General features: G+C 52.8%; 1 protein-coding gene across 1 annotated transcript; it reads left to right on the top strand.

The window, feature by feature from the left end:
- Positions 1 to 7,786: 7,786 nt before the first annotated feature.
- Positions 7,787 to 16,526, top strand: FN3KRP (fructosamine 3 kinase related protein). Its single transcript, XM_036092978.2, has 6 exons — positions 7,787 to 8,000; positions 12,084 to 12,235; positions 12,836 to 12,927; positions 13,873 to 13,955; positions 15,084 to 15,206; positions 15,474 to 16,526. Exons 1-6 carry the CDS (start codon positions 7,860 to 7,862, stop codon positions 15,810 to 15,812), a joined length of 930 nt encoding a protein of 309 aa, XP_035948871.1. The 5' UTR covers positions 7,787 to 7,859; the 3' UTR covers positions 15,813 to 16,526.
- Positions 16,527 to 21,034: the final 4,508 nt, after the last annotated feature.

A 21,034-nucleotide genomic window follows, 5' to 3' on the forward strand; every position in this document is an offset into this window, starting at 1 on the left:
CCAGTGCACTCCTCTCCCAGTCGTAACCACTAAAAATGTCTCCAGAAGTGCACATGGCAACCCTCACCTTGAAATGAAAACAGGTAGGTCCCGCCCCCCACCCCTGGCAGCTCCCATGAACACCTCTTGGCGGATTGTGACTCATCTCAGTTTCCTCCGACTGTGACATTAAGTGGTAAGTGCAGGTCATGTGTGACTCCAGGGAAAAGGGGAGGAGAATCTTCCCACACTGTCCCTGGGGCCAGGGGCAAGGGTATAGAGTGGTCCAGGCCTATGGTGAGAGCCCCGGGACATCTGTGGTTGCCCACTTTAACCTCATGGCAATCCTGAGAGGTGGAGCTTGTCATTATTACCATAGTGAGGAAAGGAGGGCTCAGAGCAACTGGGAGGACCAGAGGCCCTGACCATAGCTTCCAATGTCGGAGCTGGTCGGTACAGCAACACAGCTCCAGTTTTGTTTTGTTTTTATTTTTAAATTGTGGTAAAATATATATAGCATACAATTTAGGTGTACAGCTCAGTGGCATGAAGCACATTCACACTGTGCAACCATCACCACCAACCATCTGCAGAGTGTTTTCATCTTTCTCAAGCTGAAACTCTGTCCCCATTAAACACTAACTTCCCATCTATTTCTCCAGCCCCTGGAAACCACCATTCTACCTTCTGTCTATGAATTTGACGGCTCTAGGAACCTTGTATAAATAGAATCATACAATATTCATCCTTTTGTGACTGGGTTGTTTCACTTAGCGTGTCTTCACTGTTCATGATGTTGTGGCACACAACATCACAATTTTCTTCCTTTTTTAAAGCTGAATAATACTCCCTAGTGTGGATGGACCACATTTTGCTTATCTATTAATCTGTGGGTGGACATTTGGGTTGTTTCCACCCTTTGGCTCTGAGAATAGAGTTGCTTTGAACATTTGTGTACAAGTTTCTGTGTGGACGTATGCTTTTATGTCCCTTATGTCGGCGTGGAATGTCTGGGTCCTGTAGTAACTATGTTTAATCATGGAACTGCCCGTCACCTGTCTTGTTTCTGAAACACAGAGCTCATTCCACACAGTTGGTTTCTGTGTGACACTGTACAGTGGACTCTGGTCTAGAGCACCATCCAGGGGTCCTTTACTATGAAAGGTGGAGGAAAGAAGGAATATCTGCCATCTGTGGATGATACGCAAAGAGTCTCTTTACATAATGTGAAATTTTTATCCCATTTGACTATGGAAAAGCATTTCTTAAGTTTCTTTCTCTGATGCTTAAAAAAAAATAGACCGAGGAACTAAAAAGGGACTGACCATATTTTCTCCAAAGCCAGGCACTTGCACACACCAATTAACTCATCTTATTTCTCTCCCCTGCTGACAAGTAAATAGCAACTAACAGCTGAGCACAGTTTCACACTGAGTGCGTGGTTGCTGATGACTCACCAAGAATTCACAGCCAAGGTGCCAGTTGTTCTTCCGCCATAGAAAGAAAACCTATTTTAGGCAAAACTGTAACCTCATGGATGATCCAGAAAGTAGAGTCTCTAGACAGAATCAATTTAATGTAGGTTTCCTATCAGAGGTTTGCCCCGCCCAGACCCCGCCCACTCCCCCGCCCACCCCCCCGCTCCAACCACCCGCTGCCCCGCCCATGCCCCGCCCACCAGCAGCCCCCTCAGACCCCGCCCATCCACTGCTCTGTCCGGACCCCCGCCCATCCACGGCTCCGCCCAGATCCGCCCCAGCCACTGCCCCGCCCCGCCCGCTGCCCCGCCCGCTGCCCCGCCCATTGCCCCGCCCGCTCTATCCAGCCCGCCCACCCACAGCTCCGCCCGGACCCCGCCCGCTGCCCCGCCCCTCACCCCTCGCCCCTCGCCCCTGTCCCGCCCAGAGGGCCGGGTCCTTCGCACGCCCCCTTCCACCCCTGGGCCAGGCTCGCGCTTCTGCGCCTCCGTTTCCCGACGCTGGCCAGTGGTGATCCTGCTCGGGACGGTTCACAGCAGCCCACCGGGGAGCAGATGGGAGGGGATCTTCCGCGTCCCCTCCGCCCTCCTCTCCAGGCCCGCTCCGCCGCCCCTTGCTGTCGGGGAGGGATTGGGGTGGGAAGCTAGGGGGCCAGGCGGAAGCGCTAGGGACCGAAGGCAGGAGCCCCGTGAGCCGCCATTCCGGGCCGCACCGACAGGCGGCGCGAGTCCCGCCACGCGCTGCCCCCGGCCGGGCCCGACCCCGGCCCGACCGGGCGGGAGGGTGCAGGGCCTGCGTGGTGGGGTCCCCGGGAATGGGGGCCGCCCCCGCCCCTGCTCTTTGGGACCCAGCGAACGCTCCGTCAGGACGGCGGGGAAGCCGGAGGTGGGCGGCGGGACCCCACAGGACAGGCGCGACCTTGAGGACCCGCGAGGTGCCCCTGAGAACCGACCCCGCTCTTGGGAATGCTCCTTTGTGTCTCCGTCAGAGTGGCGCGCGCATCCGTAGACCCACCTGGGGAGTGTTGTGAGCTTGGTTTGCACTTTGGGGTCAGAGGGAGTCAGAGGTTTGCCGGAGATGGGATCCTGACGCCACTGTTTCCCGCCTGGATGGCCTTGGGCAAGCAACCACCGTCCCTGGGCCTCAGTGTTCCCGTTTCTTAAGCGAGAAGGGTTCCTTGTGAGAAGTGCAGGAGTAGCACACATCACTAGGGTTTGGGGCAGTGCTCAGTTACGCCATGTGCTGATGTCCCTGTGGAGCACCTAGGGAGCCTCTACTGGGCACCCTTCACCCTTCCACACACACTGTGGTCCAATAGGGGCTTGTCCCCTCGTTCAGCGTCATCAGTGCATCACGGGCTGCCACAGGGGGAGGGGAGGCACAAACGCGATCGGAGTGGGCCTGGGGCTTGCCCCCGAGGTGGGGACCACTGGGTTGAGGCGCTGCTGCGTGCGCACACGTATGCAAACACAAGGCAGACCGTGGGCAGAGGATCAGACAGGGTCCCAGACAAGGAGGTGGGTGCTGTCCTCAGGAGGATGGCCTCAGGACACAGGGGAAGGAGCCCCCCAGAGGAGGAAGAGGCCGGACAGAAGGCAGAGACTGCTGAAAAGCAGGAGTTCAACCCAAAGACCACAGAGCATCTAGAAAGATAAGGGAAGTGTCGGGTTCGCAAAGCCCATCTTCCAATACAGAACCAACATGGAGCATTTTCTCATGGATGAATAAACACAAATGATTGGGCTTTTATCTAATACATAATTAATATTCTTGTTTCAAATAACACAGATTTTTAAAGATTAGCTAAAACCACACATGATGAAATTTAGATCTTTAGGGGCACCTGGGTGGCTCAGTCGTTAAGCGTCTGCCTTTGGCTCAGGTCATGGTCCCAGGGTCCTGGGATCGAGCCCCGCATCGGGCTCCCTGCTCAGCAGGAAGCCTGCTTCTCCCTCTCCCACTCCCCCTGCTTGTGTTCCCTCTCTCGCTGTGTCTCTCTCTGTCAAATAAATAAAATCTTTAAAAAAAAAAAGAAATTTAGATCTTTATATTTGGTTCAGGAAAATTAGACCTGAGCCGAAGGCAGACGCTTAACGACTGAGCCACCCAGGCGCCCCCAGGAAAATTAGACTTGACAGAAATCCTGATCTCAAGAGAGCATTTGTAACGGCAGGTGCAGAGTCTATAAAAATCTTGTGTGGACGAAACATGGGCGGAATAGTGACACTGGTATGACAGAAAGAATTTCATTCAAATGAAAACTGGAAAGCAATCTACAAACCGTCTCAATGAGGTCAGGAATTAAATTGACGTGGTAAAATCCACTCCAGCACACCTTAGTTAGTGGTGATATAGTTCTGATGGAAAGGCGTGCTCCTAGCACAGGGAGAAAGTGCAGGGATCTCAGAGACAGGGTGTCACCAGCTTGTCCAGGACAATGACAGATGTCGTGATTCACATGCCCACTGGCCTTCAGAATATTTTAAATTTGCTTCACTGTCCCCTGAAGTATTAATTAATTCACTTACTACCATTTGTAGGTTTTCATGTGCTTATTTTTGCTTTTTACAATTGGGAAATGCAACATAAACAAGCAAAAGTGCATGAAAACACACACACACGTACCATTTAATCAATAACCCTAAAGTGAACACTCAGATTATAAATCACCCCTTAGGTCAAGAAATACAACATGTCCAGTGTGCCAGAAACCTCCCACGTGCCTCCCCAATGCAACACCCTCCCTACTATGTGCCCACAACCACTGCCTTGGGGGTGGGCTCCCCCAGAAGCAGACAAGGTGCAAGTAGCTTATATGGGTGTGACCCCGGGAAGCCCCACGGGGTGGGGAGTGACTGAAGTGCACCCCCCTGGGGGACTCTTGGCGCTGCACTGGACCAGAAAGCTCCCAGAGCCCCAGGAGCTGGAGCCTGGGAATCTCAGGCTGGCCTGCTGGGAGTCAGTGACCGCTGAAATCACACCGTCAGGGCACCAACAGCATCTGCTTCCGCCACCACACCGACTTCTGTGAAAGACCACGTGGTGGGACTGACCTGTGTCCACCCCTCGCCCCATCCATATGTGGAAGCCCCAATCGGCCGTGTGACCGTATTTGGAGACAGGGCCTTTAGGTAGGCAGTAAAGGTTAAATAAAGTCATAGGGCCAGGTCCTAATCCCATAGCCACCAGAGCATGCTCTCTGCATGTACACAGAAGGGAGGCCACGTGGCGACAAAGTGAGAAGGTCTGCAGGCTGAGGAGACTAGTCTCACCAGAAACCAATGCTGACAACAACTTGATCTTGGACTTCTGGCCCCCAGAACTGTAAGAAAATACGTTTCTGCTGTTTGCATCCCCCAGTCTATGGCATTTTTTAATGGGAGCCCTAGAAAACTAATATAACCACAGGCTTGCTTCGCTCTATTATTTTACTATCCAGGTGTGAATTTCTAAAATATAGAGCTTTAACTTTGTAAAAATGGAATGTATATATTATTTCATGTTTTCTTTTTTTGGTAAAGGGCATAGGTAACGAATACAACTGCAGGTTTTTATGTTATTGCTGGGTTGTATTCTGTTTATGAATAAACCGAATTTTATTCATCCATTCTACAGTTAATGAGTACTTATGTGTTAGTTTTCTATTGCTACAGAGCAAATTACTAGAAATCTAGCACAGTAAACAATGCACACTTATTATGTCACAATTTCCATGGGTCACGGCGTGACTGGGTCTCCTGCTCCAGGTTTCACACACCTGCAAAGTGTTGGTCGAGCTGCATTCTCATCTGGAGGCTCGATGGGAAGAATCTGCTTCCAAGGCTGTGAAGATTGTTGGCAGAATTCATTCCCTTCTGGCTGTCGGCCTGGGCCCCCTGGCTCTTTATTTTATTTATTTTTAAAAAATATTTAATTTAATTTAATTTATTTATTTGACAGAGCGATAGAGGGAGCCAGAATGGCAGAGGGAGAGGCCGACTCTGCTAAGCAAGGAGCCTGACATGGGGCTCCATCCCAGGCCCCTGGGACCATGATCCGAGCTGAAGGCAGAGGCTTAACTGACTGAGCCACCCAGGCGCCCCTCATTTTCATTCTTAAAAACTTATTTTCCCTGGGCAGTCATATTCTTTTGGTGACAATCATTCCACCATTTTTTGGCTTCCGGTATTAGTGTTGGAAACCAGACGTTAATCTTTTCAAAGCAATCTGACTTTCCTTGCTGGCTACATTAGAGATTTCCTGTGCCTTTGGTGATCGGCAATTTCGCTGTTACTTGCCTATGTGTGAAACTTTAGTTTATCTAGCTTAAGATCTGGGGGGAACTTGGATCTGAGGGCTGGTGTATTTCATCAGTTCTAGAAAATTCTTAGACATTTTCTGTTCAATTATAGCCTCTTCCTTTCCCCTTTTCTGGAACTCCAGCTAAATGTCTACTATTTTCCATGTGTCTTACCTTGCCTGTAATTTCCCTGTTTGTCTCCTTGTGCCACATTCTTCATGACTTCTTTTTTTTTTAATTTTTAAAATATTTTATTTATTTGAGATAGAGCAAAGCACAAAGGGAAATATGGGCAGCCAGGCGTAGGGCTCGAACCCAGGACACCAGGATCGTGACCTGAGCCAAAAGCAGGCGTTTAACCGACTGAGCCACCCAAGTACCCCTCTTCATGATTTCTCTGACATCTTCCAGTTTGCTAATTCTCTCATCTAAGCTGTTAAATCGGCCCAGTAGACTACATTTTAATTTTTAATGTAGTTGATGTAATTGACTAATTTTTTTAAAAATATTTATTTATTTGATAGAGAGAGACACAGCAAGAGAGGGAACACAAGCAGTGGGGGTGGGAGAGGGAGAAGCAGGCTTTCCACCGAGCAGGGAGCCCGATGCGGGGCTTGATCCCAGGACCCCGGGATCATGACCTGAGCCGAAGGCAGACGCTTAACGACTGAGCCACCCAGGCGCCCCTGTAATTGATTAATTTTATTAATGTTTTTAATTTATAAAATCTCCTTTGGTTCTTTACAAAATCTGCTTAGTTACCTTTTATAGTCAGCTGTGAAAATTAATCAAGGAAAGTCTCACCAAAATGGAGTCAGGAGGCCGGCAGGGGGAGCTCTGTGCCCAGCACTGGTTATCAATTACAGACCCACCAGGAAGAGAGGCACCTTGCAGGTGGGTACAGCTTTACTAACCCGGCTCCGGGACGGAAGTTTTCCTGCTGCCCCGGCAACAGCCCAGCCAATGAGAGATAGCTATAGCTCAACCAATGAGAGACGGTCACAGCCCAGCCAATGAGAGACAGCCACAGCTTAGCCAATGAGAGATGGTCACAGCCCAGCCAATGAGAGAGGGTCACAGCCCAGCCAATGGAGACAGCCACAGCCCAGCCAATGAGAGACCAACACAGTCCCCTCCTTCCGCTATTTATTTATATTTTATAACATGGGCATAAAATAGAAATGCATACAAATTAAATAGGTTATTGTTTATGTACATCAGTTGAATTGACTCGCATTTAGTTGATCAACATATAACAGACTAAACCTGAAATAGTTCTTAGTTTGATAGTCTCAAGTAGAAAACAGTATTTAAGCTACAAGGGAATACACACAGTAATATAACCATTCTTGTTCATTCAGAGCCATTACTGTTGACAAACATTGTAGATTTTGGTGCCACTTCTGCAAATACGTTGAATCTTCTGTTGTTTAGTTTTTATTTAGCTCACTGTTGATGTGAATAATCTATTATCTGACCTGTTTTCAATAACAGGTTATCCAGGTGTCATGCTTATAACCCCTTTCCTCTAAAAAAGAGCCTCCTCTCCCTGTTCTCCAGACTTGCCCCTGGTTCTGCTAAGCCTGCTTATCCTGGGTTGCAATTCTCTGCTGTTCCTAAATAACCCCATCTTTGATAGTAAAATAACTGACAGTTTTATTTTTAAGGTTAAAAGAGCCCATCTTTAAAATAAATCTCTCTCTCCAGGTATGTATTCTGTCATCTCCTTCCTGGGAGAACTCCAAAATACAGGGAGCAAAGCAGACTCAAATCACTAGGGAGACGGATGCTAATTGACAATCACGTGTATGAAAATTAATAAAAGAAAACCTCACTTGATGGAGACGGAGGCCAGAAGGGGCAGCTCTCTCGCCCTACCGCCCAAGGGACCTATTTCCCCTCACCCAATCCCAGGATGTGATGGCTGCCTGATCCCGCCCCTCAGCGCCTCACCCAATCCCAGGGTGTTCTGGCGGCCCGGTCCCGCCCCTCAGCGCCTCACCCAATCCCAGGGTGTCCTGGCGGCCCGGTCCCGCCCCTTTCACGCCTCACTTAATCACTGTGCGTCGCCGCTGCTGGCTTTTCCCTGGCCTGAGGCAGTCCGCGGACGTGCCTCGTTGAACATGGAGGCTCTGCTGAAGCGGGAGCTGGGCTGCGACTTCGTCAAGGCTACGGGTCACTCGGGGGGCGGGTGCATTAGCCAGGGCCAGAGTTACGACACGGACAGAGGACGCGTGTTTGTGAAAGTGAACTCCAAGGCGGAGGTCAGGGCCGCCGTAGGCCGGGCCGGGGTGGGTGGGTGGTGGTCGGCGATTGGGGTCTGGGTGGGGCTTCAAGTCCGGGTCTGGAGTCCTGGTGTGGAGTCTGCGGGGTCCGAGGTCCGGGATTCGGGGTCCGGAATCGGCGTGAGGGTCGAGATTCAGGACGGGGTCCGGGGTCCTGGTGTGGAGTCTGCGGGGTCCGAGGTCCGGGATTCGGGGTCCGGAATCGGCGTGAGGGTCGAGATTCAGGACGGGGTCCGGGGTCCTGGTGTGGAGTCTGCGGGGTCCGAGGTCCGGGATTCGGGGTCCGGGATCGGCGTGAGGGTCGAGATTCAGGACGGGGTCTGGGGTCCTGGTGTGGAGTGGGGGGTCCGAAGTCCGGGATTCCGGGTCTGGGGTGGAAGTGCTCAAGGCCCGGGTTGGGGTCCGCACAGCAGGGCCAGAGGGCAGTGGCACTTGCTGACCACCTTGCCCTTCAGGCTGTGTCTGGGCGTTCCTGGGGTCGCGTACCCAGGGTGAGCCGTGTGAACCCCAGGGAGGGTTGCGGACCCTCTGGGCGGCCCTCTCGGGACCCCTGCGCCCAAGTATGCGCCCGGCTGCAGTGTGGACGGTGGTTCCGGGGATGGCTTTCCAGTGATGGATGTGGCCGCTACTTTGAGAAATCCCTTGCTTGGGGAGTTTTGAACAGGGTCTGGTAGTAGCGGCCTCTTGTTCTGGGGTTTATTTGAACTTGCAGAGATCAAAATCCTTTCTGGGTTATTGAAAATAATTTAGCCACTGCCTTTGTGAGTTTGGGCCACTGGAGCACAGACCGGGCAGTGTAGGCAGCCGACCTCTATTTCTCAGTTCTGGGAGCTGAGAGCCCACTTCTATGATGGGAAGGCCACTTCTCCCTGTGTTTTCAGTGTCAGAGGGAGCTCTGGCAAGGGCGCTCCCTGGGGTCTCTTCTGTCAGAGCACCACTCCCATTAAGAGGGCTCTAGCCCTTGGAGCCTGATCACCTCTGAACAGGGTCACACTGGGGGATAGGTTTTGACAGAGGAACTGGGGAGGGGGCACCAGCTTCAGCCCACTGTAGCCACCCACTCCAGAAAATTCTGTTTGTACATGAACCTTTTCCCAGGGTCCCTGTAGAAAGCAGGTGAACCTCACTGCGGAAGCCGCACTTCCTCCTGGTTGCTGGTGTCACTTCTGTGCCCAGTTGGGGTGGGTCACCCCGGTGTTAGCCGGAAGGCCGCGGCTGGCTCCAGGAGACAGTGAGCAGTTGGCGGTGTGTTGTTTCAGATACGGCTGAAAGACTGACCCCAGTCCCAAGTCCTCACGTCACACACCTGGTGTGCTTTTATTCTTTCTCTAGGAAGCATTCTTGAGTGGTTTTCATTTTCTTCCCAGATGTGAATCCCACCTTCCGTGATAGGGGATGATCTCTTTCTGAATCACTGCTGTCCTCTCAAGACCCACCTTCGTGCTCTGTTCTGCAGAGATCAGCTGCAGGTCCTGCCTCACAGCCCTCTTATAGGAATCTGTCCGCATTTGTGCTTGGGCTTAGCTCGGGCAGCCCTTATGCGGTCGTGCTGTCCCTCCTTACGTTCTCCTGCAGGGCTTCTCTGTTTTCTGGTTTTGTTTTCCCATTTATGTGGCATTTGCCCTTTTCCTGTTTGTATTTCCACCTTCACTGGCATTTGTTATAATTCAGAATGGGTGTTAATTACAGGGGAAAGCAAATACTTTCCAGTGATTAAAATGGGACCACTTAGTGACACTTTTCTGAGCATTGTTCTTGAGCTGCTATGTGTTCAGGTTCTTACTTTTTCTTTTGTCATCAAAGTCAATTTTCTTTTTTTTTTTAATTAAGATTTAATTTTTAAGTCATCTCTACACCCAACATGGGGCTGGAACTCACAACCTCAAGATCAAGAGCTGCCTGTTCTACCGACTGAGCTGGCCAGGTGCCCCAAAGTCCATTTTCTTTTTGCTAATCTTTCTCCCCTAAGTTCCTTCTGGTCCTTTGGCAGATAGTTCTGAACATGTAATTTTCTAGCTTTCTGTGGAAAATACTGTGTGAGTCATGCAGACGTATTGGCTGTAGCGTAAACATTGGCTGGTTGTATGAAAACAGGACTTTCTTTTATGCTTTGCCTTGTAGGAAGTGAAAATATCTTCTGCACTTCTAGGAGAAGACTACCTGATTGCTTTTCCTTTTCCTTCTCACCCCACTTGAATTGACCTGCTCTACAGAAGATTATTCTTATCTGTCTTGCATACTTGCGGTTGGTTCCTCTCCTCCTCCTCCCTTAAGCTCCAGATCTTTTTTGTAGCACTGTGCTGCACCTGCTGCCCACCTCTCCCTCGCTCTCCTCGCACAGAGCAGCAGACATTTCTGTGAAGTTCCTCGCCACCTCTCCCCCCATGATTACTTATGATGATCTTATTCTACTCCTCACTTTCCTTTTCACGACCAGTGCTCTAGTACAAAGTAGCTGGAAGGCAGTTGTTTTCCTTCATCTCCTAAAGAGAATGTTCAGAAAATGCTCAAGGCGCAGTTCTTATCTTCCTCCTCAGTGACGTCAGCTCTCCAAGGTAGTAGAATAATGATGATGTTTATAAAGTGTTCAGAATGGGCTACGTAAGTGTTAGCTGCTAGCTCGGTTGCTCACGGCAGCGAGCCTGGGAGCTTGGTACTGTTATTAACCCCATTTTTACAGGTGAGGGAGCAGGCCAGAGAACTTAAGCACCTTGCCCTAGGTCAAAGAGTCAGTCCTGAGAGTAAGTAGAGGAAGGTCCCTGGCAGCACTTCATAGTAGACCCACACTGGAAGCCCAGCTGTCTGTCAGTACACTGGGCGAGCCCATTCTGGAATACTCACACAGGGGAGCTCTGTGCAGCAGTGAGAATAAACTCTGACTGTTGATGCACCGGCATAACAAAGGCAGTGGGACAAAGAAGCCAGAAGCCTCTGCATGTACAAGGACAAAGCAGACGTGACACATCTGTGGGGAGGGGGATGTGAATGGCTGGGAGCAGAGGAGCCTCCGGGCAACAGTGTCCTGTCTGTGTCCCGGGGGCAGTCATGCAATGTGCAGACTTTGTGAAAATTGGAGTCAGATGCTCCCACTTGTGCCTTTTTCTGCTCATATTTCTGTAGCATTTTGACTAAAAAAAAAAAAAAAGGTGCTACTTTAAAGGGAGTAGCTACTGAGTCTGGGAAGTTAGGGAAGATTTTTCTGAGAAGTCAGAACATAATAAGTTGAAATCTGAAGCATGATGAGGAACGGTCTGACTTGGCAAAAGGTGGGGGTGGTGTTCCAAGCAGAAGCACCCCTACACGTGGGGGCTTCAATGTGTGAGGAGCTAGAAGAAGGAGCTCAGGGATGTGTACGCGCGTGCTGGTGTGTGCACACGTGTGCATGGTGGTGTAGGACTGGAGCCCAGGGCAGGGACCCCAGGTGAGCGTGGAAAGTGGGCAGGGCCAGACCCTGTGGGGCTGTCACACAGGTTGCTAGCTTGGGGCGTGTTCCAGGCTGGGATTTGCCCTTGGTAAGGGTCCCTGCCGTGGTGAGCAAGGAGATGAGGTGAAGGACAGTCGCTGCAGTCTGGGGGAGCAAGGACTTTGGGGGGAGGTTGGAAGTGGTGGTTAAGATGGGATGGTTTCCCGTACAAGGTCGGAGGTGCCCTCGAACCTGGTGAGAGGTGACCCCAGGTGCCTGGCATGTGGAGGTGGAGGGCCAGGTGAGACAGGACTGTGGCTGAGGTGCCATCTGGGGAGGGCCCACAGACGCAGTCCAGCTCTGCACCAGACGTTTGGTGGAATAATGGAGGCCTTCCAGTTCCCTCTCTGGAGAGACTCAACAAGAGTGTAGAAGGGGGTCCAGAACAAGAAAGTGCTATCCCTCTTACTCCTGGGCAGCTTCAGTGCATAATCCACTCTGCCCGAAAGCAAGAGAAGGGGCCTGCGTCTGTGGAGTCTGCAGTCAGGATAGCCTTGGCTTAAAATTGTGATGCTTGAGAAAACATGTCTACGTAGACTCTTTCCAGAAGTAACCTTGCTCTCCCTGCTCTCCCCACTCCTTTGTTATTTTTCGGAAAGGCCAAAAGAATGTTTGAAGGTGAGATGGCAAGTTTAACTGCAATCCTGAGAACAGACACCGTGAAAGTGCCCAAGCCCATCAAGGTCCTTGATGCCCCGGGAGGTGGCAGCATGCTCGTGATGCAGCACTTGGACATGCGGTATCTGAGCAGGTCTGTCTGGGCACCTTCTCCGCCTTCTTTGCTTGGCTTTGTTTCTCTTTTTTTTAAAGCATTTTTTGAGTCTTTGGACTTTTTTTTTTTTAAGATTTTATTTATTTATTTGAGCGAGAGAGAAAGAGACAGCACAGGGGGGAGGGCAGAGGCAGAGGGAGAAGCAGAGTCCCCGCTGAGCAGGGAGCCTGGCGTGGGACCCTGAGATCATGACCTGAGCTGAAGGCAGTCGCTTCACCAGCTGAGCCCCTAGGCACCCCACGGCTTTATTTTTCTTCTGAGTGGTTTCTTCATACCTGAAAGCTTGCATCTAGGGTGTAATTTTGAGGAACCCGTGACCCCACACATCACGGGTGCTGCAGAACGAGTGATATACTCCACGCGCCGAGGGCAAACGGGAAAGGAATCTCCCAAGGGGAGATGCTGCCAGGGAAAGGCTGGGAAAGAGCATCAGACAACCAGGGCCCTTCATCGCCCCTTTGCTTCACCGAAGCCGACTGTGTAACCCCTTGACCTGCTTTCCGTGGCCTGAGACTGAGCAGGAGGCTGTGACCCCGCGACTGTGTGCCACGCACTGGGCTGACGCTCTTTATTTCACAGCCATGCTGCCAAGCTTGGAACCCAGCTTGCAGACCTACACCTAGACAACAAGAGGCTTGGGGAGACACTCCAGAAGGAGGCCGGCACCGTGGGTATGTGGCTGTGTGGGTGCGAGGGCCCCTCGAAGACATTTGGCTGGCGTGGGCACGTGGGTGGGGTCTGTGTTGTCGATTCCCAAGGAGAGCAGTGTCAACCCCACGGCTAGGGGCACGGCGGACACAGTGAATGAGGTTCTGTACCGTAACACAGTGCGTTGGGAAGTAGTAGTATTTCTGGACTGGAAACCCCGTCCTGTTATGGTTCCTTTAACCCCTCCTTCCCCAGAAGAAAGCCGAGCAGAGTTACTCTGGCTTTCTGTATGGTGCCTTTTCTCTCGAGACAGCCACACGGGAGGCACAGCATGGTGGCCCTCACGTCCAGCCTTCGTAGAGCTTAGTGTGGTGTTGGCATTGAGAGTGCCTTCTGGTATTTTCGTCCTTTCACATGTGATAATCCGCGTGCAGCCCTGGGGTCACTGTGAGCGGGATAGCTGACGCACCAGCAGCAGACAACCGAGAATCTACTGTGCCAGACAGATCCTGTCAGGCTCCATCCCGCCCCTTCCAAGCCCACGTAGTTCAGGCCTCTGGGATTTGCTGAGTGTGGGGGAGCCGCAGGGAATGCAAAGGAGGCCATTTCAAATCAGTTATTCTTCACAAATGGCCAGGGCTCAGCTGGCCTCCAAGAGCCATCCTTTCCTGATGGGTCACGGGGTGAGCTGTTTTCCTCCTTTTTTGGATGCAGTGTTGTCGCTCCTCTGAGCATCCTCCGGTGCCTCTCCTGGGCAGTGTGGGTGTCTTGCATCGTTGAGTCTAGTGGAACAGGCTCTGGTCCTGGGTCCTGAGGGTCTATGGAGACCAGGGCCCTTGTTGATCTCTGGATGGGGACATGAGGTAAAGGGCACACCAAGGACAGGCCTCGAAGCTGCCCTGAGCTCCAAGAGCAGCCTGAGGGAGTGTGGGACTAGTTGTCTTTCTTGTCTTCCTTTTGCCTACAAGGGAAAGGAGGCGGGCAGGTGGAGCGGCCCTTCGTGGACCAGTTTGGGTTTGACGTGGTGACGTGCTGTGGATACCTCCCCCAGGTGAGCGACGCCAGCACTTTGCCTTCCGCGTTCCAGTCAGGTCGGCTGCTCAGGGAAGGAACCGCCTCTCCCTTACTTACGAAATTTAGTAAAAGTTTTTGCTCCCTTTTTCTCTTTGCTAATTTTTAAGAGGCTGACGTGAGGTTTACCCACCCCACATGCTAGATAAGCTCAGAGAAACAGGACCAACGAGTCAGGATACTGGATTTCAAGGTGTGTAAAAATTAGAGTTAAGAAAAATTTACTTCCTCCTAAATCCTCAAAGATAGCATGATGCAAGTGGATTGTACCGTTCAGTTTTATGATTTTGCGGTTAGCTCCCTGGGAATTTGGGCCCCGGGGCTCCACTTGATGCCCAGCAAATGCTGAGTGGGGAGGGTGGTGGCTTCTCAGAGGAGGCGTACTGAGTGAGCTGGGAAACTTCCAGGGATTCCTAGTGGGCACAGTAGGCACTATGCAGGTTTTGGACTGTAGGGAGAGGTTGTCCAGGAACCTGCTTGGGGTGGCGAGTGGCTGAAGGCTGGGGTTCCCGGTCCCACCTGCTCCATGCAGCTCTGGGGGTGTTTCAGCTGGCTCTGCTCCTTCCTCGCCTGCCTGTAGCCCGCCCCGTGTGCGTACAGACACCTGCGCGTGTGCGTGCATGCCTGTGGGAGGGCTTCTCCGTAATCATGCGGTATTTGCTGCCCCTGTACTCCGGTGTGTGTGTGTTGCTTCCCTCCTGATGGTCAGCGTCTCGACGGTCTCCTTGAAGCAGGCTTCACATGACTCCTCATGTTCTCACTCTGGGGAGGGCAGTGCTGGCTGCTTGGGTGGGGGCTGAAGTGGGGTCCTTGGGGCCAGGTGGGTGGTCAGAAATGAGCCACGGGTTGGGGAAGGCCAGCCAGCTCTGAGCTCTGTGCTCCCAGGTGAGTACAGGTAGAAAGACTGTCCTAGAGCTCTTCAGAGTGGTCTCTGTTGCTCTGCACTGGGAGGGTCCCCTGCTTCTTGGACAGGGTCTGAGGTCCCAGCCTGTCCATGAGACACCGTCTGCCTGGTCAGCTGCACGCCTTCCACAACCTACCCTTGTGGTCGTGCCCCTCCGCTTTGGGCTTCTTCCTTCGGCTCTGGCATTTTCCTCTGTCCACGCAGGTGAACGACTGGCAGGAGGACTGGGTCACCTTCTATGCCCGGCAGCGCATTCAGCCCCAGATGGACATGGTGGAGAAGGGGTCTGGGGACAGGGAGGCCCGGGAGCTCTGGTCTGCTCTGCAGGTGAGAGGAAACTTGCCAGGCCCTGCAAGCCTGACAGGGGAGGCCCTGAGGCAGGTGCGGCCACCTGTGGCCCAGGTCTGGACAGGAGGTGGGCTGGGCCAGCCAGGGGGTGGCTGTCGGTGTCCCTCCACCCCGGCTGAGCTGTGTGTGTCCGTGCGCATCTGAGCGCCACACTCCACTGGGGCGGTTGGGCCACACTCAGAAAAGCATCTGCATCCCTCCCACACGTGTTGGGTACTTTGCTGAGAATCGTTTCCTACCCTGCAGCTGAAGATCCCTGACCTGTTTCGTGACCTGGACATCGTCCCAGCCCTGCTCCATGGAGACCTCTGGGGAGGAAACGTAGCAGAGGACTCCTCTGGGCCCATCATTTTTGATCCGGCTTCTTTCTATGGCCACTCGGAATACGAGCTGGCGATAGCCGGCATGTTTGGGGGCTTCAGCCGCTCCTTCTACTCCGCCTACCACAGCGCGATCCCCAAGGCCCCGGGGTTTGAGTCACGCCTGCAGCTCTATCAGCTCTTCCACTATTTGAACCACTGGAATCATTTTGGATCAGGGTATAGAGGGTCCTCCCTGAATATCATGAGGAATCTCATCAAATGAGCTTCCCTGCTCCGGAGGGGGCCTCAGGCTCAGGTGCACCAGGTCCTAGCCAGACACCTGTGGCCAGCGCCTCCCGTCCCCCACAGTCCTGTCCATCAGGGCTTCTTCCCTGAGTTGTCACACTAACTTTGTCCTCCCGAGGTTGTACATTTCCTTAGACTTCATAGCTGGATAAAACCAGCTCTGTGTGGGTGGGCCCCGTCGAAACACTGCTGCCCAGAGGCTGAGCAGGGAAGCGGCCGGTGTGCCAGGCGCTGCCGAGGACACATTCCCCTGGTGGCTCCTCCCGTGTCATCTCCAGGAGCGACTCTGATGTTCGGGAAGATGCTTCTCGATGGGTTAGACGTGGGCGTAGACATGAAACCGGTACTGAGGACAGCTTCTGATGCCCAGTTTCAACTGAGCACATTCCCTTTCTTTCTGTGCCCCCTCCGCCCTGCCCCAGGCCGACCAGTCTGGAAGCTGATTCTGGGAGTGACCAAACTGCTAGTCTTGGGTAAATTTAGGAGCCACTGAATCCCTCCTTTTGGCACCCCATCTTGTTTGCCGTTTTCAAGCTTGTGAGTTATTCCTTTTTATAAAAAAGTGCTAAACCAGTGGTTTTCCCTTCCTCGTCTTAACAGTGATGGGGAATATTAGTGAATGGCGTTGATGCTGAGAAAGTCTTTTGCATAAACATTTGAATAAACTTTCATTGATTTCAATGATGTACAAGACTGTATATTTCCTTCATTTGCGTCGTAATTCAATGTTTATCTTAGGTATTTGCCAAGAAACCTTGGTAATGTATTGTGACAATAAACAGGTACAGCTGTTGTTTCTTAAAAGCAGTTTTCTTTCTTGACTGCACAATAAGACAATAGCACAGAGTTTCCAAAGAAGGACAGGTGTAGCCTGAGGACTGCTTCTGTCTGACTGGGTGAGGCTTGACTGCTACTGTGGGCCGCTCCGGGAGGCCTGGTGGGCAGTGGACAGTGGAGAGAGGTCCCGGGAGGCTCCTCCTGGGCGCTGTGCCATCAGCGAGTGTGTGGCCAGGGCCCCACGCAGGACACAGTATCAGCGGTGTGGCAGGTGCTTGGCAGACAGGTGGTGTATCAGTGTCTCCCGGCTTTGGTGGAGGTGCAGGGCTCGCCAGCTTTCTGAACTTGGCGGTTCGTACAATTGCTCATGCTAAAATACCAACTTTTGTACCTAATTTTGTATCCATAATTTTTTATACGTGTATATATTTTTATATAAAGAGTTGTCAAGGGGCGCCTGGGTGGCTCCGTCAGTGAATGTCTGCCTTCGGCTCAGGTCATGGTCCCAGGGTCCTGGGGTCGAGCCCCGCATCGGGCTCCCTGCTCGGCGGGAAGCCAGCTTCTCCCTCTGCCGCTCCCTCTGCTTGTGTTCCCTCTCTCGCTGTGTCTGTCAAATAAATAAAATCTTTAAAAGGAAAAAAAGTTGTCAAAATTGTATAAGCTGCAGACCCGGAGGCCCGGGAGCCTACCCAGAGCTGTGGGGGGTTGCCCTGTTCTGTGAAAGCCCGTCTGCACACGTCATCCCAGAACAGAGATCACAGTGTTTCCTGGGTGTCTGGGCTGACTGGGAAGCAGAGCGGATGGAGTTCTGATTTGGAGCCATACTTCGAAAGGACAGCTGTGGCACGGTGTCCTGGCGGCAGCCTGCCTCCTGTCCTCGCAGGGCGGCCTGCTGGCCTCTGGAATAGCGGGAAGATTTGGCTGGACACACAGGCTGAGCTCCGGATTCAGCTCCTCGACCCCTTGGCTGCGAGACGTTGGAGCCCTTCAGGGCAGCCGTGAGCACCCCAAGAGCTGCCAGAGGCAGGGGCCCGGGGGCGGGTCATCCCTGGGGCGGTCGTACTACTTACCGAAATGGGAATATTGTATCCCAACTCCTCATGGTCTGCCCCTGCCAGAGTACCACCCTTTCCACAGAAGGAAGTCCTCAGATAACCGAACTTGACCTTCCCACCCCAAAGCTTATGCACATCCTTTTGGTGAGAGTGGCCCCGAAACCTTGGTGTCTCTACCTGAAACAGGACGCCAGTGCCCTCGGGGTCAGAGACCTCACTGCACCCTCCGAGCGCTTGATGTGGTTTCAGGCCTGTGTTCCGTGTCTAGGGGCCTCAGCCGGCTGTGCCCTCCCGGTTTTTGCCCTGTATGGGATCTTGAGTGCAGGGGTGCGTGATCCCCCTCAGTTTATCATTACCACAGTTCCTGTGTCTCAGGTTTTCATCTCCCTTTGTCCCCACATCCTGCTCACTTTCCCTCCTCCAAATCTAACTGAAGCGCTGGGAAATCCTACAGCCAATGGAGTCTAGCGTGTATGTCCAGGACTTGGGTTTTGAGATCTCTTTTAGGCTCATTCTAGGCTCCAACTGCAGGGCAGAGATTGGGGAGGGAACTCCTGTAGAAGAGGGTGTGATCCTGGGCTGCCCCGAACAGGAGAGTGGGGTTCCTTGCGGGTTCTGAGCGGGCTGCGTCTCGCTGGGCAGAGCCCCCATGCCAGGGGGTCCAGGCGGCTGGGGGGGCCTCCTGCTCACTCTGCAGGACAGTGCTGGTGGGACGCCTATACTCTGTGGAGGCAGGTGGGACTCTGTTATGGGATGGTATTCGGCATGCTTTGGGATTCAGAGGGAATCAGAGTTATAGCCAAAATAAGGGAGGAAAATGCAAGTTTGGAAATAAGCTCAAGTTGCTGCAGAGAGCAGCAGGTAACACTTTGCTCCAAACGTGAAATTAGCACGTGGTACACCGATCGCAGGAGACTCACGTACCCCTGGGACAGGTCCCAGTGTAGGGGTTAGGAGCCAGAAAAACCCTCGCAGCAGCCTCTTAGCCCTCCACCTCCACCATGATGGGAACCACACTGCACTTGGAGTTGGAGGACCATCACAGGAGGCTCTTAGGTAAGTCACCTGAGCTTTGGATCCCTCTTTCATATCAGGTGCTGATAATGACACCCACGGGCTGTCCGAGTGCCCGGCTCCCCACTTGGTGGGGGACACTTTCTCTGTCCTCCCAGCATGAGACTAGCCTGTCCGTGTGGGTTTCCTCTTGGGCAGAAATATGTGGACACACTGGAATATGTGCAGAAACAGCAATCAGAATGATTAAGGCATCTGAGTTCCGAAGAGTGGCAGAATCCCCCCTCCCTTTCTGAGAACAGTCATCTGCCTGAGAGGTGTGGCCCCAGCACAATTCCCGGTGGAGGCCAGGGCGTCGGACTAGCGGGAACACCTGGACAGCGTCTCTGCTGGCTCAGGCTGCAGCCAGGGCCTTGGGACTCCAACCCCCCACCCTGCTGCCTTCCTGGGGCCCTTTTTCTGAGCAGCATTGCAAAAGCCCCACCTGGCTCTGGGCTGTTTTCCTTCTTGGTGCCACAGGACTCCATGTCACAGTAAGGGGTCTGAATAAGCAGGGCAGTCCTTTGTATGCACATGACCCCATCATCATCTCAGTCTGTCCCACCCCGCAGATCCACGTCTGAGTCCCAAGAACTACCACAGCTCTCTTGAGTTTGGATTACAGCTGGGGCTGAGAGATGCCTTCTGCACTTTTGCAGCTTTCATTCTGGTTCTTGGAGAGCCAGGAGAACCAGGAGACTGGCTGTGGGGAGAAAGGGGACTCAGCTCAGGGGGCTGCTTGGATGTCCCTGATCACATCCCCCAACTGAGCTTCTGACCAAACCGAAACTCAAATGCAGCTTTGAGAGGAGGGTGGGACCAGTTTGCAAAGTCACAGTGCTGTCTTTTGCATGTGTCTTCACACTGAGGATTTGGCTGCTCAGATGGGAGCTGGGAGGTCTGGGAAGGGACCCCAAGTGCCTGGGTTTCAGGACCAGTAAGATGCTGTGCCACTGTCTGGCTGCCACCTGCCACATTCAGACCCTGCTTGGGCAACCATGCCCATGGCCTGGGATGAGGCTCAGTGAAGACCAGCGTCTCCCCCAGGGTGCCTGGAGGCTCATGGGTGCCCAACTCTGGCAGCTTTGGGACCCACTTTATTTATTTATTTTTAAAGATTTTATTTATTTATTTGACAGAGAGAGAGAGAGCACAAGCAGGGGGAGTGGGAGAAGGAGAAACAGGCCCCCCGCTGAGCAGGCAGCCCGATGTGGGACTCGATCCCAGGACCCGGGACCATGACCTGAGCCGAAGGCAGACGCTTAACGACTGAGCCACCCAGGCGCCCCTGGGACCCACTTTAGAGCAAATATTTGTAATTCTGAAAAAGAGAACAGAGAAAACAGGGAGGAAATCATAAAGAGCTGAAGACAACTTCACAGGGTAGAAGGACCACGTTTCCATCCTGAAACAGCTCATCTGACCTGCCTTGGGGATGGCAGGAAACTCACCCCAGCCACCTCCCTGGGAAATTGTCAAATCCTGACACAGAGAGGACCCTAAAAACCTCCAGAGAGAGAACAGTTTCCACACAAAGAGGAAGAATCAAAGTGGCCTCAAACTTCTCAATACCAAATGAGCTGGAAAGTAATGGAGTGGGACCCTCTTGTTCATGAAAGAATAGGACCTCATTTCCAACCTGGAATTCTATACCCTGCCAAACTGTCAGTTGAGACTAAAGACATTTGCAGATGTTCAAGAGCTCAAATCTACGTGTCAGGAATCCCTCCTCAAGATGCAATAGGTAGGTGGGCTTCACCAGACTGAGAGAAAAAATCTAGGAAGAGGAAGACAGGGAGGGGCAGATGCCTTTTCCACAGATGGCCACCCATTCTCTCCCACCGCACCTGCTGTTCTGCAATGACCGTGTGCACGCGTGTGCATAGGTGTGCACATGCATGTGTGCATGCCTGTGTGCACACGGGCATGTGTATTTTTTTAAAGATTTTATTTATTTATTTGACAGAGACAGAGAGAGAGAGAGAGAGCCCAAGCAGGGGGAGAGGCAGAGGGAGAGGGAGCAGCAGCTCCCCGCTGAGCAGGGAGCCCCACAGGGGGCTCGATCCCAGGACCCGGAGATCATGACCTGAGCTGAAGGCACACGCTTCACCGACTGAGCCGCCCAGGCGCCCTGGGCTTGTGTGTTTTGAAGTTCCCTTTGAGGGCAGCAGGTCTCTTATCAGGGGTCCCGTTCTGGGCGGGGTCAGCCGCTTGGTATCAGAACCCCAGGGCAGCCTCTATCTCTGATGGCCACCAAGTGCCCTGAGCAACAAGCCCAACACCAGCCATGGGTTCCACTGGGCAGTGTCTGGGG

This window comes from Halichoerus grypus, chromosome 2 (assembly GCF_964656455.1).
Source record: "Halichoerus grypus chromosome 2, mHalGry1.hap1.1, whole genome shotgun sequence".
Lineage (NCBI taxonomy): Eukaryota > Metazoa > Chordata > Mammalia > Carnivora > Phocidae > Halichoerus > Halichoerus grypus.